At 39.6% G+C, this 14,325-nt stretch overlaps 1 protein-coding gene across 4 annotated transcripts in view; it reads left to right on the forward strand.

Annotated features, from left to right (window-relative positions):
- Positions 1 to 14,325, forward strand: part of COLGALT2 (collagen beta(1-O)galactosyltransferase 2) — a 77,920-nt gene that overhangs the window by 43,167 nt on the left and 20,428 nt on the right. For all 4 annotated transcript variants that reach the window (XM_080648596.1, XM_080648597.1, XM_080648598.1 and 1 more), the window contains exons 2-5: positions 2,384 to 2,494; positions 5,257 to 5,374; positions 6,281 to 6,415; positions 9,896 to 10,100. In XM_080648596.1, coding sequence (XP_080504722.1) covers positions 2,384 to 2,494; positions 5,257 to 5,374; positions 6,281 to 6,415; positions 9,896 to 10,100 — 569 coding nt within the window. The remainder of the gene's footprint in view (positions 1 to 2,383; positions 2,495 to 5,256; positions 5,375 to 6,280; positions 6,416 to 9,895; positions 10,101 to 14,325) is intronic.

Consider the following 14,325-nt stretch of genomic DNA (forward strand, 5'->3'; position numbering starts at 1 on the left):
GTTCAATTTTGATAAAGATCTTTCTAGCATTTACAGAGATAATCATATGATTTTTCTTCAGGTCTATAGTATAGTGAATTATATTAATGAATTTTCTTTATATTGAACAATCTTAGGACATGCTATATAATATTTCCTTAATAGGATGCTGGATTCTGTTTACTAATACTTTATTTAGGATTTTTGCAGCATGTTCATTAAAAGATATTGGTCTATAGTTGTGTGGGGGGGGGCGGTATCTTCATTGGGTTTAGATATAAATAGTACCTGACTTATTAAAAGAACTTAGATTTCCCCCCCATGCTCTGGAGGACAAGCCACATAACATTGGAGATATCTAGTCTGTTAAGATACCTGGTAAAATTCCCTTGGGAAACCATTTGGCCCTAGTGTTGTTGTTTTTCTGTCTTTATTTCTTCCATGGAAATTGTTCTGTTCAAGTTTTATATTTCTACTGGAGTCAGTTGTGCTAACATGCATCTTCCTAGGAAATCTCCCATTATATCTAGTTTTAAATTTTAGTTTTCATTGATGTGTACAAAGTAATTGCTTATGATTTTAAAATGTTCTTCCATATCAATCACAATCCCCTTATCTTTGTCATTTCTTATTTGTGTTGTCTTGATTAGGTTAACTAATGGTTGTCTTTTGTTAATTTTTTTTCCTTAAAAATTTTTTTCAGCATTTTATTTAATTCTATTTTTCTGTTTTCTGCCTTGTGACTTCCTACCTGTATCTTTATTATGTATTTATTTATTTATGCTTGTTTGTTTTCTTGTTCTTTCTCTAGCTTTTTTGAGTAGGAATTCAACTTCTTTATTTAGATCAAGTTAAGGAGATAAAACTACCATTTTCTCATAATTGTCTCCCAAAATTTTGATATATAGTATTTTCATTATTCATTTTTATAAGTTCTGAAATTTATTTGTATTTATTCTTTTACTCAACAGTTGTTTAATAGGGACTTTTTTAATGGAATGCTTTTGGTTTTTATTTTATTGCTAATCTCTAGTTTTATTGCATTGTGACCAGAGTATGCTGTTGATATTATTTCAATGTTATCGTATTTCTTTGTCATATAATTGTTGATCAATTTTTGTGACTGTTCCATGTGTACATGAGAAGATAATAGAGTCTCTCTAATGTTTTCTACAGATCCTCTCTGTGTATTTACTTTATTCCCATTTGCACCGTCTTCCACTGAAAGAGAATTCCTTGCAATTTCTATACTTTCCACTATATCAAGATTTCACAAACTATAGCCTGCAGACTAGCTGCCTGCTTTTGTAAATAAAGTTTTGGTTGGCATACAAGAATGCTCATTCCTTTTGTGTGTTTATGATTGCTCTACTGCTACAATGGCAGAGGAAGTAGCTGGGACAGAGTATATGGCCTGCAAGCCTAAATATTTACTTTGTAGCTCTTAAAGAAAAATCTCTGTACTATATCAAGGTACAAACATATTCACATTTGTTATATCTCTGATGTGAATTATATCCTTTAAAATAATAATTATCATGCTTAATTTTTTTGACCTGAATTCTACCTTATTTGATGTCAAGATTATAAGCCCTGCTTTCCCTCTTTCTTTTCCAAGACTGGTATATGTCTTCATTTCTACCTGTTCTGACTTTGTTTTAGATGTGTATCTGATACACAGTATGAGTTTGCTTTGTGATATAATATGAAAATATTTTTGTTTGAATGGGCTAGTTAAGCTCCTTTATAAGTGGATCAGTTTGTTTACACCTTTCAAGGTAGAACAGAAATAAGCTTTGCACACATTATTTGAAGACTTTTGATGGTACTCTTTTTTTGTATAAGGGAAGTTAATCCAAAATGGATCTGTGAGGATACCTTAGATTTTGAGCTTTATACTGGAAACTGTTATTGTGGCCTTCCCTTCTGCTACATGTGATTAAAGAAGCACTGGCTAGAAATTTTGTTGTGGCCCTGCAAATGAACTTGAAATGAAAATGCAGCTGAATTACTGCTTAAATTAAGGGTAATTGTTCGTGAAGTTAAAAGGCAGAGTTTATATCTTGGATAAATGAATATTAAAGCAAATATGAAGATTTCCAAGAAGAGTAATGAACTCACTGTAGCTTAATTCATTTCATGCATATACTGTTTTAGTACAACCATTTACTCTGCTGTTGGCCGAGCCTTGTTTAAGGATCTAATGACACAGGATGATTTGAAGCAGTATCTCTCTCTTTAGAAATGTATTATTCCATCTGGACTGTGCGGGGATTGTTTTCATATGTCCAGTTTTTGGAACTGGTCATTCTCCTGTCACTTAATCTGGGGTCTTTTGGATCCCCCCCCCCCCTTCTTCCTTCACATGGGATAACTGACCTCTGTTGTGCTTTCTCTCGTGCAGGGCAGCCACTGATCACAATGTGGATAACACAACAGAAATCCTCAGGGAGTGGCTGAAAAATGTACAGAGGCTCTATCACTACGTGGAATGGAGGCCCATGGATGAGCCTGAGTGAGTAGCAAGAGGACATTCTGTGAACTCACTACGGACCCTTCCTCCCTTAACCAGTTTTCCAGCCATCCAGGCTTCTAGCCTTGGAGGCGCCTGTGACCTTTCTTTGTTTTTCATCTGCATCTCTAGTAAGTTTCTTCCTCTGGCAGATCTTCATCTTTCTCACTTCCTCTTTACTCCAGCAGGTCCCAGCCAAGTTCCGGTTCTCATGAGTTCACAGAAAAGCACCATGGCGGTCTATGTTTTAAAATAGTGATAATATTTATTCAAATTTTGAGTATAAACCTTTTATACTTGAGGGATCATAGTGAAAAGTTTGTATACTTTTCATATACACCTTGCTTTTTCACTTACCATATCTTGGTAATCCTTCTATAGTTAAGTAGCTTCTTTGTTATCTTTATGACTGCAGAGTATCCATTGTATGGAAATACCATAATTATATAATCAATATCTTACTGATGGGCATTTAGGTTATTTCTAATCTTAACCAGACCAATTTCTTAGGTGCTTCCATTTTCAAGTCATTCTACATGTCGTGCTATCAAATCAATCTATCTAAAATACTAATGATGTGGGTTAATTTTTCTGTTAAAAGGACTCCAGTGACTCTCAAACCTATGCACCCACATTTCCTGATTCTCCCCCCCCCAAAAATGCCTGCTTTATCTAGAATGTTCCTTTTATTTTCAACCCCAAGCTTTTGCTAGTGCAGGTTTGTTCTCCTAGAAGACCCTTCTTTCTTTATGACCCACTCTTATCCCAAATCCCACCTCCTCCCGAAAGCTGTTGCCAGTCATTCCAGTTACAGAGCTCTCTCTCCCTCAACACGTGTGTTGCTTATTTTCTCCATCATCCTTTTTGACACAACTGTACACTTAACGAACATAAACTATATAATCTATGCATTTTTCCACGTTTCTGAGTTCTTTGTCAGGGGCTAAAGTACACAAATTATATTACCCCCAATGCAGTTTTTGGCAGGCACAAAATTAATACTTGTTGGATGAACAAATGAGTGAATGAGCAAATATATTACTATTGTACATATTCCCAAGGCTACTGCAATTCCAGCTTATGGAATTGTACAAGTAGAATGAATTGAGTTGCCAGAATTTTTGCCCAGGATAAGTCATTTATTGAAAGCCAAATTTGTATTATAAGTGCCATTTCAGAACAAATTTTTGTCCTTCTAGTCTCTCTGTATATAATTCTTTTATTGTATGTGTATGCATGTATATACATATCTCAAATCCCAGCTTGTGGTCCATATATCAAGCAACATTTAACTACAAAATTTGAACCTATGAAAATTTTTGAACACCCTTTTGGAATTTGGCATCATTAGAATGGCCCTGAAAGAATTAATGTTCCTACCTTGCATCGTGGTAATTTTCTCTATAGCCAGTTTTTTACTAAATATATTGTATGCCAAGGTCAGTGTGAAAAATATTAGGAGAGGCGTTTGGGAGGGGGGTGATATATTCAGAAAAACAGGAATTGTACTGCTTTTCATTGAAGCAATAATAGGGGAAGACATCCCAGATAATTCCTGTGCCGTACATAGTTGCATTTATGCTATTTGCATAGTTTTTGTGGTTTTTCATTCACCAAGGCTCGTGTACTACCAGCACAGCTCTAAGAACTTGTAGTGGTGGCCAGTTTGGGCCAAGGTGGCAATATCAATGCCCATGCCAATTAGGAGTTTTCAGAAGGTTTCTCGAGGGTACAGCACCCATCGGCCTATGTGGCCATGCGAGAGTCTGGGGCTGGCCTTTCTGAGGATGCTGATGGAGATCCCAAGGACTATGCATCTGCTCCATGACCTCCTTTCCCCCGGGACACATCCATGTGTTCACTTCTGTGGCATCCTTTACTGAGACTTGCCCAAGTAAATTAAACCTTTCTTTCCCCTGGGAAACTTATATTTTTATGCTACAATTTCCGAATATACCTGATGGCAAAATGTATTTTAAGAAGATTCTAGGAACATGAGCTTTGGGGTTATGTCAGGGTTTAAATCCTGTTTGTGCCCTTTATTAACTACATAGCACTAAACAAATGGCTTAAACTGCTCTACACTGATTTTCTCATCAGTGAAATGGGGAGAATAGTAATACAGTTGGTGGGTTCCATATCTGCAATTCAACTAACGGTGTATCGAAAGTATTCAGAAAAAAAAATTATTACTTTTTGCTGGTGTGTGTACTGTGTAGTTAGACCTGCAATGCATCTATACTGATCATGTACAGACTTTTTCTAGTCATTATTCCCTAAACAATAAAGGATAACAACTATTTACATAGCATTTATATTGTTCTATGTATTCAAAAGTAATCTTTAGAGATAATTTAAAATATACAGGAGGATGTGTGCAGGTTATATGCAAATGCTTCACCATTTTATAGAAGGGACTTGAGCACCCACAGGTTTTGGTAACAACAGGGGTCCTAAAACCAATACCTCTCGGACACTCAGAGACAATTCTACTTAGCTAGTAGGGACTCAGTGGGTTCCCTTTAGAACCCACTAAAATATTTCATATAAAGATTCTTATGTACGGTAAGCAGAAGTTACTTGCTCTCTCTTTGCTCCAGTTTATGTGTATGTGGGGATGATACTAACAATAATAGTATCTACTTCAAGCGAGGGTGAGTGGAAGATTAAATGAGTTTCTACATAGTGCCTGGAATATATAGGCACTCAATAATTAAAGCTACTACTACTACTACTACTACTACTACTGTTTATTCTTATTTTAGGTCTTATCCTGATGAAATTGGTCCAAAGCACTGGCCTGCCTCCCGGTTTGCCCACGTGATGAAACTACGACAGGCAGCCCTTCGAACTGCGAGGGAAAAATGGTCAGACTACATTCTGGTAAAATCAGATATTTGATTTCTTGACAACTGTTATCTAGAATATGTCCAGATCAGTTGTCCAAAAACTAGGACTGTGGGATCCTATGTTTAGGCCCTACCTTCTCCACTCTTTAATAAAGGCACAGAGGAAATGTTGGGAATTTAATATTGAGATACCCGGATTTCATCTCAGACCCACTTCGGACATGCATTTTCTGTAAGCAAACAAGCTCTTGAATTATTCACTCTCTTTCATAGAACAGGCATAAAAACCCAAATCTTTGTAGCTCGTGGGAGATGTTGTAGGTAAAATAATACAGTCTTAATAACTTTTCAGAGGAATTAAATTATATAAAAAGAGATTCAAATTAACAGCTCTGAAACACCATTCCCTTTCGCTGAGTGACTTGGGGAAATGGCATCTGTTTCTTGGATTCCTAGTTGCTCCCCATGATGCTGGGCTCTGGTGGTGAATTTCTCTCCAGGAAGAGGTTCCATCACTTCCGTTAGAACTTTGAGCTGGTCCAGAACGTGCTGGACTTGATGATCAGGAATCAATATTGTGTTCCATCCTCGTCCTCCATGAACCTCTCTGCACTGGAAAGGACAGCTTCTTAAGCAGCTACAGTTCCCATTTCCCTTTTGAATATTGTGGGTTGGGTCCTGGTTGTGTGTGTCCCCAGCGTGGTAACACCAATTCATTGCCCAGTGCCTTTTGCGGAGCTGAACGTGTAGAAGTTAGACTAAGTGTATTTAGTCTAAATGAAAGCCATCCTGTTGCAATGAGTTCCCATAGGGAGAACATAGATAATTTGGTTTCGTATCTCATGAGCCAGCCTCTGTGATCCTCCAGAGGTGTTGGGTTACTCCTGAACCCATGACGACAAGTACCTTTTCACCTGACTTGGTCTTTTCCTTTTCCTAGTTCATAGATGTGGACAACTTCCTGACTAATCCACAGACCCTCAATCTACTGATTGCAGAAAACAAAACCATCGTGGCCCCCATGCTGGAGTCTCGGGGCCTGTACTCTAATTTCTGGTGCGGAATCACACCTCAGGCAAGTCTTTGGCTAATGAGTTAAAGCTATGAGTTTTAACAAGGCAGCTACGAGTCACCAGTAGTTAAGACCTATTAACCTTTTTCTCATTTCCTCCTTTGAAAGATGCATGCCATTTCAGAGCAAGCATTTTCAGGAAAATCCAGGCCCAATGCCACAACCCAGTGAGCACTTCTGAGTTAATGAATTATGAAGAAAATATTCTAATGACTTTAGCATTAGAAGCTTACATGAACCAATAAAGCTTGCTGGGATTTGTACTTTTTTTCTTTCTGACTCAGAGATTTTTTAAAAATTTTAATAGGGGTTTTTGTTTTTGTCATTAACACTATCATAAGAATACTGTAGAGAATTTTAAAAATGAAAAAAAGGTAAAAATATCATGTTAATCCCCACCACTCTAACATCATAGATAACAGTTTGCATGTCCTTAATAACTATATCGAGTGGCTATAGTGCAACTTAACCTTTCTCTTAGTTTAAAAACATTTAAGTTGTTTGCAACTTTTAACTATTATAAGGACCATCATGATTAATATAATTTTTTGTATTTAATATTATTTCTTTAGGATAGCTTCTTAGAAGTGGAATTACTTAGTCAAAGAGTGTATATATTTTTATGATCTTTGATATATGTTGCCAAATTTATTTCTAAAGAGATCCAATAATTAGAACCGCTATGGTAGCTTGTTTTTACAAAATTCATGTTAAAAACAGAATCCTTTTATTTCCATCACCTCTCTTATCCACTGTAAAGTCTTTAAAGTCTAGAGATCTGTTACAGTGAATGCTTATGGTTGGTTATATTTTTACTCTTTAGTTAATAAATGCGAGAGATAAACTGACCAATGTCATATATATCAATATAGAATAAAGACGTGCTTAAGGAAAAAAATATATATATGTTAAATGTGGTCTCAGACCCAAGGGGCTAAAATTGTGAGCCCCTCTTTTATATTTTGTTTGGTTTGGAGTCAAATGATAAATGTTTAATAACTGGCTCTCTGTGGGAGGACAATCCTGATTGGTAACATTTGCCAGTTTTCATGGTGTAAGTTACTCCCACCAGGCAGACTACTTAAATGTTGCTTAAGCTAAGGGAAAGGTTAAGTAAATTGCAGTGTAGCTACTTGATGAGATAATTACTGAAAGTACGCATAGCTGACATCTGTGGTTCTGTTAGATGGTGGGCATTAACTTGATTTTTATTTTTACAGCTATCAACATGTCAACTGGCTTGCACAGTTCCTGAAAACATAACAGTCAGTGGCTCTAGCACACTACTGGACGAGGCATTCCTCTTTCATTACAGTATTTCCCGCAGTCCCAAGAGGTTTTGAATGCATGTTATTATCCACATCTCTTTTAGGGAAGCATTAAGTTCATATTTGTACGAGTCATTCCGTTCTTAGTCTGGAACGTTATTTAGGTGCATTTGAATTCACACACTCGTAGTTAACTATCTTCAGTGTTTCACATGGCAGAATCACTCGGTTGTTTTTAATGAGTTATGCTTTGACATCAGCAAAAAAAGTGGATTATTCTAGGGACTGCAGCCTCCAGGTTTCAATTATCTTCTTATTTGCTTTCATCATGAAAAGCAAATAGGAGAAATTGCTCACTTTTTTTGCACAGTAAGAGTAAAAAACTTGGCCCCGGCTAGTGTGACTCAGTTGGAACATCATCCTGTACTCCAAAATGGTTTGGGGTTCGATTTCCAGTCAGGGCACATACCTAGATTATGGGTTGGATCCCCTGGTCAGAGTGCATGTGGGAGGCAACCAATCGATGTTTTTCACATTGATGTTTCTCTCCCTCCCTCCCTCTCACTTTAAAATCAATAACCAGGGGGGCAATGGTAAGATATGTACACATATAATACCTTAATAAAAAAATAAAAATAAAATAAAATCAATAACCATATTTTCAGGTGAGGATTTTTTTTAAAGTAAACATTTGAACACTTTAGGGGCAATTCTAATTTTTACCCCTCTACTCTTGGCTGCCATCCCCAGCAGGCTTCTGCTAGGGCAGTCAATGACATCATATGTTTAAGGCAGGGCCCGGTCTCCAGAGCATCCAAAACAAAGCGGCCCTGGTGTTGTTGTCTGGCCAGTGAACAAGATTACCAACAACATTCAATTTATGTTGGGAGGGGGGGAGACACAATTTTCACCTCTGCCTGTCTGCAGGAGGCATGTTAACTCTCTTTCTCTGCTCCCTTCCTCCCTGCCCCCGGGATAGTCAGTGATTCATCATCATCATGAAATTTCCGAGCTTCTCATTCTGAGAATATTGTGCCTAAGTTATCTAAAACTTTATATTTGACATGCATTCTTAAAGACCAGCATGCCCTTTATCCCTTGGGGAAAATGTTTTCAAGTTCAAGTATTAGGAGAACCCATGTTCTAACTTAAGGATATTAAGTGATCCTTAAAAGCTAATAAAAAATTATACTACTAATAATACTTCCTATAATGAATCACAGTTTTCAAAGTATCTTCATAGACCTTAGTACTTGTGATCCGTTCTACACCCCGTGAGAAGAAACTCAAAGAGATCAAACATGGGCTGAGATCAAACAGCTGGAAGATGGTTAAAGTCACTGTAAGCCTCATATCCTCTAAGTTTCAATTTGCACTGCTTCAACCTTGCCACGTGGTCAGGGTTAGGGTTAGCTCAGGTGGAACACTCATCTAGACACCAAAGGGATTGTCCGAGGCGTGAAAGAGGCTGCAATGCCTAATGTGTGGGCCCTGACATCACACCAGAAAATGTGACCACAAAGTAAAGGGGTTGGTTGCCCTGTGTGCTTGCCCACAAGGAACTTTCCAAAGGGGAATTCTTTTGAGCAGTGACAGCTCCCCAGAATATTGAATAAATAACTTCATAGAAAGAAGTCCCTATTTCTAGGTCTCAGTACTGCATGTTGAGTTAAAAATATTAACCAGTGTAATGTAGCAATTTTAATAATAGTCAGTGATGCTTTCTCGGTGCCAACACTATTATATAAACAATTTTTAAGGCATCCCCATGGAGTGGATAGGGCCATCATTTCTGTTTTACAGATGAGGAACTAGGTTGAGTACTCTGACCAATACCTGCAGACAATAAGTAGCAGAGGTGGGATTTGAACTCAGGCTGGCAGACACCTTCATTGCTTGGCTTTGCCACCTCTTCATACTCATGCTTCAATTATAGGTCAACATAAAATGTACTTTTATGAATTTATTAAATCAAGAGATATGCTGAAACTGAAATTATTTCTGTTAACAGGACCCTTTTAGTATTGTTTAATATGTACATAGCAATTCTTGAGCTCAATCCAAATTCTTAGGCCAAGATAAAAAGAGTGAAGGTGACTTTGCTTGGGGACTTCTACTTAACTGGTGCTGACTTAGAAGGAATCGGCTAGCAGATGAGCATGACAGATGAAGTTTCAGATCAGAGAACACAGCCTCCCTGCTTGCTCTTTCCCAGGGCTTCTATAAACGGACCCCGGACTACCTTCAGATCAGAGAATGGAAGAGGATGGGCTGCTTTCCCGTCCCCATGGTCCACTCCACACTCCTGATTGACCTCAGGAAGGAAGCCGCTGACAAGCTGATGTTCTATCCCCCGCACCAGGACTACACCTGGACCTTCGATGACATCATCGTCTTCGCCTTCTCCAGCAGGCAAGCAGGTACTGTTGGTATTCGGTGGCACCGCCCACAGGGAACACTGCAGATAACCAGCCTCTTAGTTTTGTTTCTAAGGAAATGGGCGTCCTCTGCAGGTAGTGTTAGAGGCAATTGATTGCTGCAGTTCTCACCCCAGCACCCTCTGGGTTGCTGTCTCTGTAAGCACCAATGACCAAGAGCCCTTACCCAGAATCCACTCTTGTTACTGAGCAGTGGGAGGAGAGTGGTGGTGGTGGGAGCCATGGGCAGTTATTGGCTCTCTATGGTGCATTGCTTTGTTCATTGTAGGAGTCCTTTTATTAATCAGAATCTGTGACAGAGACCAAAACAACACTGGCAAAACAAAACAAAACAAAACAAAACAAAACAAAACAAAACAAAAACAAACAAAAAAACACCAAAACAAAAAACTCAGACTTTAAAAATGGAAGATTATTTCTTCTTTAAAAAGTCTGAGCTGGTGGAGTGGCTCTAATCCACACGTTTTCAGGGGACCCAGGATCCTTCTCCATTGCTTCTCCACCCTCCATGAAGCATCATCCTTAAATGTATGATCCTTAATGATCCAAGATGTCTCATTACTAGGGATGCATTCCAGCCATCGAGTGAAAACCAGAGAGGGACGGCAGTGTCTTCCCCTTGAAGGGTACACTCTGAAAGTTGAACACATCACTTCCAGGCATAACCCATTAACCAGAACTTAGTCCCAGGACAACACCTAGGGGGCTCAGAATGTTGTCTATACAGTCAAGAGCCCCATTCTCCTGCTCTAGAAGAAGGAGAGAGTTGATGTGGGGTGTCAACCACAGTCCCCATCGAAGGTCAGGCAAAGCCAGACTTAAGTCTTTCATGAACCATAGGAAAGCATTTCCAGAGGTAAGTGTAAGTCTTTTAAAGAAGACAAGTCAGTAGGAATGTAAGTTATTTCTCTTGTGTCACCTGCACATGCCGTCAGGGAGGACGTAATTCACCAAAGCAGTTCAACAGGAAGATACCGAACGTTCCTAAAGCAAAGTTTTATTCTCAGGACGGAAGCTAGGTCCCATTATCAATGAGCCAGAAATGTGTTGCTTAGCCACTAGCCAAAGTGAGTTTAGAAACCAGGCGGATGGTGAATAAACCCAACTGTGTTGTAGACTTGGTTGGAATGAGAATGTTTAGTGGAAATGTGGAAGGCTGATTTTTTCCCCCTGGGCTGCCAAGGCCATTGGGACTCTTCGGCCAGATGCAGGCATTTTCAGGCCTGTGTCAAGGCAAAAGCAAGGTTCTTGTTCTCCTGTGTGTTGGAAGTTTTCCTGAAGGTTCTATGTCAATGTTAATGAAACTGCTTCTTTCCTCCTGGTCTGTGATTGGCTTTGACCTCCCCAGGATGAGAAGCAGACGCAGGGCCTTCTCATTCCTTCGATTTGTGCCAGGCCCTTTGCTTCAGAGCTAGAAGTAAGGACGTTCCAAGAAAGTGAACTGTGAACAGTTACAGTAATGAGCCTTGCCTAACAGAGTCCCCCTTGACAGCACTGCACAAGGCATTATGGTGAGCCAGGCACTAAATTATTATGATAATTCTTTTCAACCAAGAACTGGATTTGTGGCTAGGAGAGTGACACCGGCTGGGAAGGAATTTGTCAGCTCTACCCTTTGCTTGTCCTATTCACTCGGCCTTCATTCATTATTGGTCAGACTTCCCAAGGGTCCTCCCGGGACACTGAAAGCAGGTGCAGAGGCCCAATGCTGCTTGGTGATTCCTCTCTTTGGGGAGAAGAGAGGGAGAAAAGGAAGGCGAGGGGATCAGGGCTCTAGGCCTTCTTCTTGTGCCTAGCATCGTGTTAGGCTCTGTGTTTGGGGAGACAGGACCTTTACATGTGGAAACATAAATATAGTTATGAAACAGTGAAAGCTGAGGGTCAGATGGGTGATACAAACTGTGAACAGGCCAGGTGTCAAGACCGAAAGAATGACCGTCATTTGGAGGAATGGAAAAGCTTCCCGATGGTGGTGTGGTCCTAAGGTAGCCCTTTCACTTGTCTTGAAGTATTTTCAGGAGAGACATGAATGCAGCCCAGCAAGTATCTTGGTTCTTCTGTTTTGGGATCCAAAGCAAAGCACTTCCCTTCCCCCTTGAAAGAGTCTTAATGAAGGATGATCTGCATTCTTTTGTTCTCACTCTTGTGAAGCTCCCTAGCTGTGTTTCATCCATTGGAGCATCATTTTTTAACTGTCAAGGAGGAAATAAAGGGTCTGTGTGTCCCAGTTAGGACCATCTAGCCACAAACCTTGATCCTTACTCTTTAAGCTTGGACTTCAGGCATCACATTTGGGTGATGAGTGAAAGAGTCAAACCAAGTGCGCCTGGGCACTGGGGTGTGGCTGCCCATCTAGCCCAAGAAGAGAGCAAGTCTCTGTGGCTATAATGAGGGCAGGGTCAGGAGTTCACTTCCCATTGTGGCCAGTGATCTGGGTCTGTATTGTGGCCACAGGAACCATCTTTGGTGCCAGCCGGTCATCTTTCAGTGTCAAAATAGGCACTGCCTCCTGCACATCACTGGTAGTGATCAAAATGCCCCCCTCCCCCATGTGCAGGGATGGCAATCCAGAGTGGTTACTGGTTCTGAGACTCGGCTTCCAAATTCTGGGTGGGTAGAAAGAGGCTTGGCATTGGCCTTTAGGGACAGAGGTTTGGCACTAATGACTTACTGTATGACCTTGGGCCAGTTATAACCTCTCTGAATTTTCATCAGAATAAAGATAAGTATATCAATTTACAATATTAAGGTACTATGAGAGTATAAGAAAATCATGGATCTCTTCATAAGGTAAGTAGGTACAGTTCTTTAGGTGCGGCATCAAAGAGAATTTTGTTTTCCCAGAAGCAGCTTTCACTGAGAGTACCAGATTCCTTCATAGACTTTATCTAGTTATCAACACATTTCCTTTTAAAATTTAATCCCTAATTGTCTAAAACTCATGTTAGAATGGTGACTTTCTTTTCATAGCTAAGTATGTCTGCATTCATTTTTTTTTGTTTTTTACAGTTTACATTCAACATTATTTAGTTTCGGGTGCACACCATGGTGGTTAGACAATCATATACTTTACCAAGTGTTCCTCCCGATATTTCCAGTATCCAACTGGCAGCATACATAGTTATCACAATATTATTGACTATATTCCCTATGCTGTGCTTTACAACCCTGTGACTATTTTGTAACTACCAATTTGTTCTTCTTAATTCCTTCACCTTTTTCACTCAGTCCCCCAATCTCCCTCCACTCTGGCAAACATCAGTCTGTTCCCTGTGTCTATAAGTCTGTTTCTATTTTGTTTATTTTGTTCTTTAAATTTCACATATAAAATTACCAAGTGAAATCATATGGTATTTGTCTTTCTCTGACTTATTTCATTTGGCATAATACCTTCTAGGTCCATCCATAGTGTTGCAAATGGTAAGATTTCATTCTTTTTCATGGCTGAGTAATATTCCATTGTATAGATCTACCACAGCTTTTTTATCCACGTGTCTATTGATGGACACTTGGGCTGTTTCCATATCTTGGCTATTATAAATAACACTGCAATAAACATAGGGATGAGATTATTTTGAATTCGTGTTTTTGGGTTTTAGAATGGTCATATTTATCTGCTGTTCTTATTGGTGATCATGCCTGGCCTGGAGCCTCTGATACACTCTAATCTTAGTGGTGCCACAACTGTGAACCTGGTCTGATTGGTCGGCTTTGTCCCTCTCTTGTCTTCTTCATTGACTGTCCTCTTTACTGTGTCCCCTCTTCCTTGTTGTTTGTAACCCTCCTCCACCTCTCTTCCTCCCCCTCCTCTTCCTTCTCCTCCTTCTTCTTTCACATCATCCAGTAACTTGGCGAGACAGTGTGATGGAAAGTAAATACGTATGACCTTGCATGTTTGAACATGCCTCTCTTGTTTCCTTACTTGATGGATAGCTCAGCTAGGTCTCATGCCCTCTTTTTACTGACGCTTTGGAAAGTTGAATGGTAACTTCGGAAAGCTGAAGGTTTGAGAGGCAACCTGAACCTGAAATCACTTTTCTTCTCCTTTCTGAATTCATCATGACTTGCAAGAGGGTAGCTTTGGGTATGAAGTTCCCCAGAAGCCCTTGTGCGGGCACACAGCAGAGCTAGTGACTTCACTTGGTGAAGGCAAGAGAAGTGACAGTGATTGGTGGACCAACCCTGATTCAGCCAGAGTCAGCAAAGG

This window comes from Plecotus auritus, assembly GCF_963455305.1.
Source record: "Plecotus auritus genome assembly, chromosome: 12".
NCBI classification, from domain to species: domain Eukaryota; kingdom Metazoa; phylum Chordata; class Mammalia; order Chiroptera; family Vespertilionidae; genus Plecotus; species Plecotus auritus.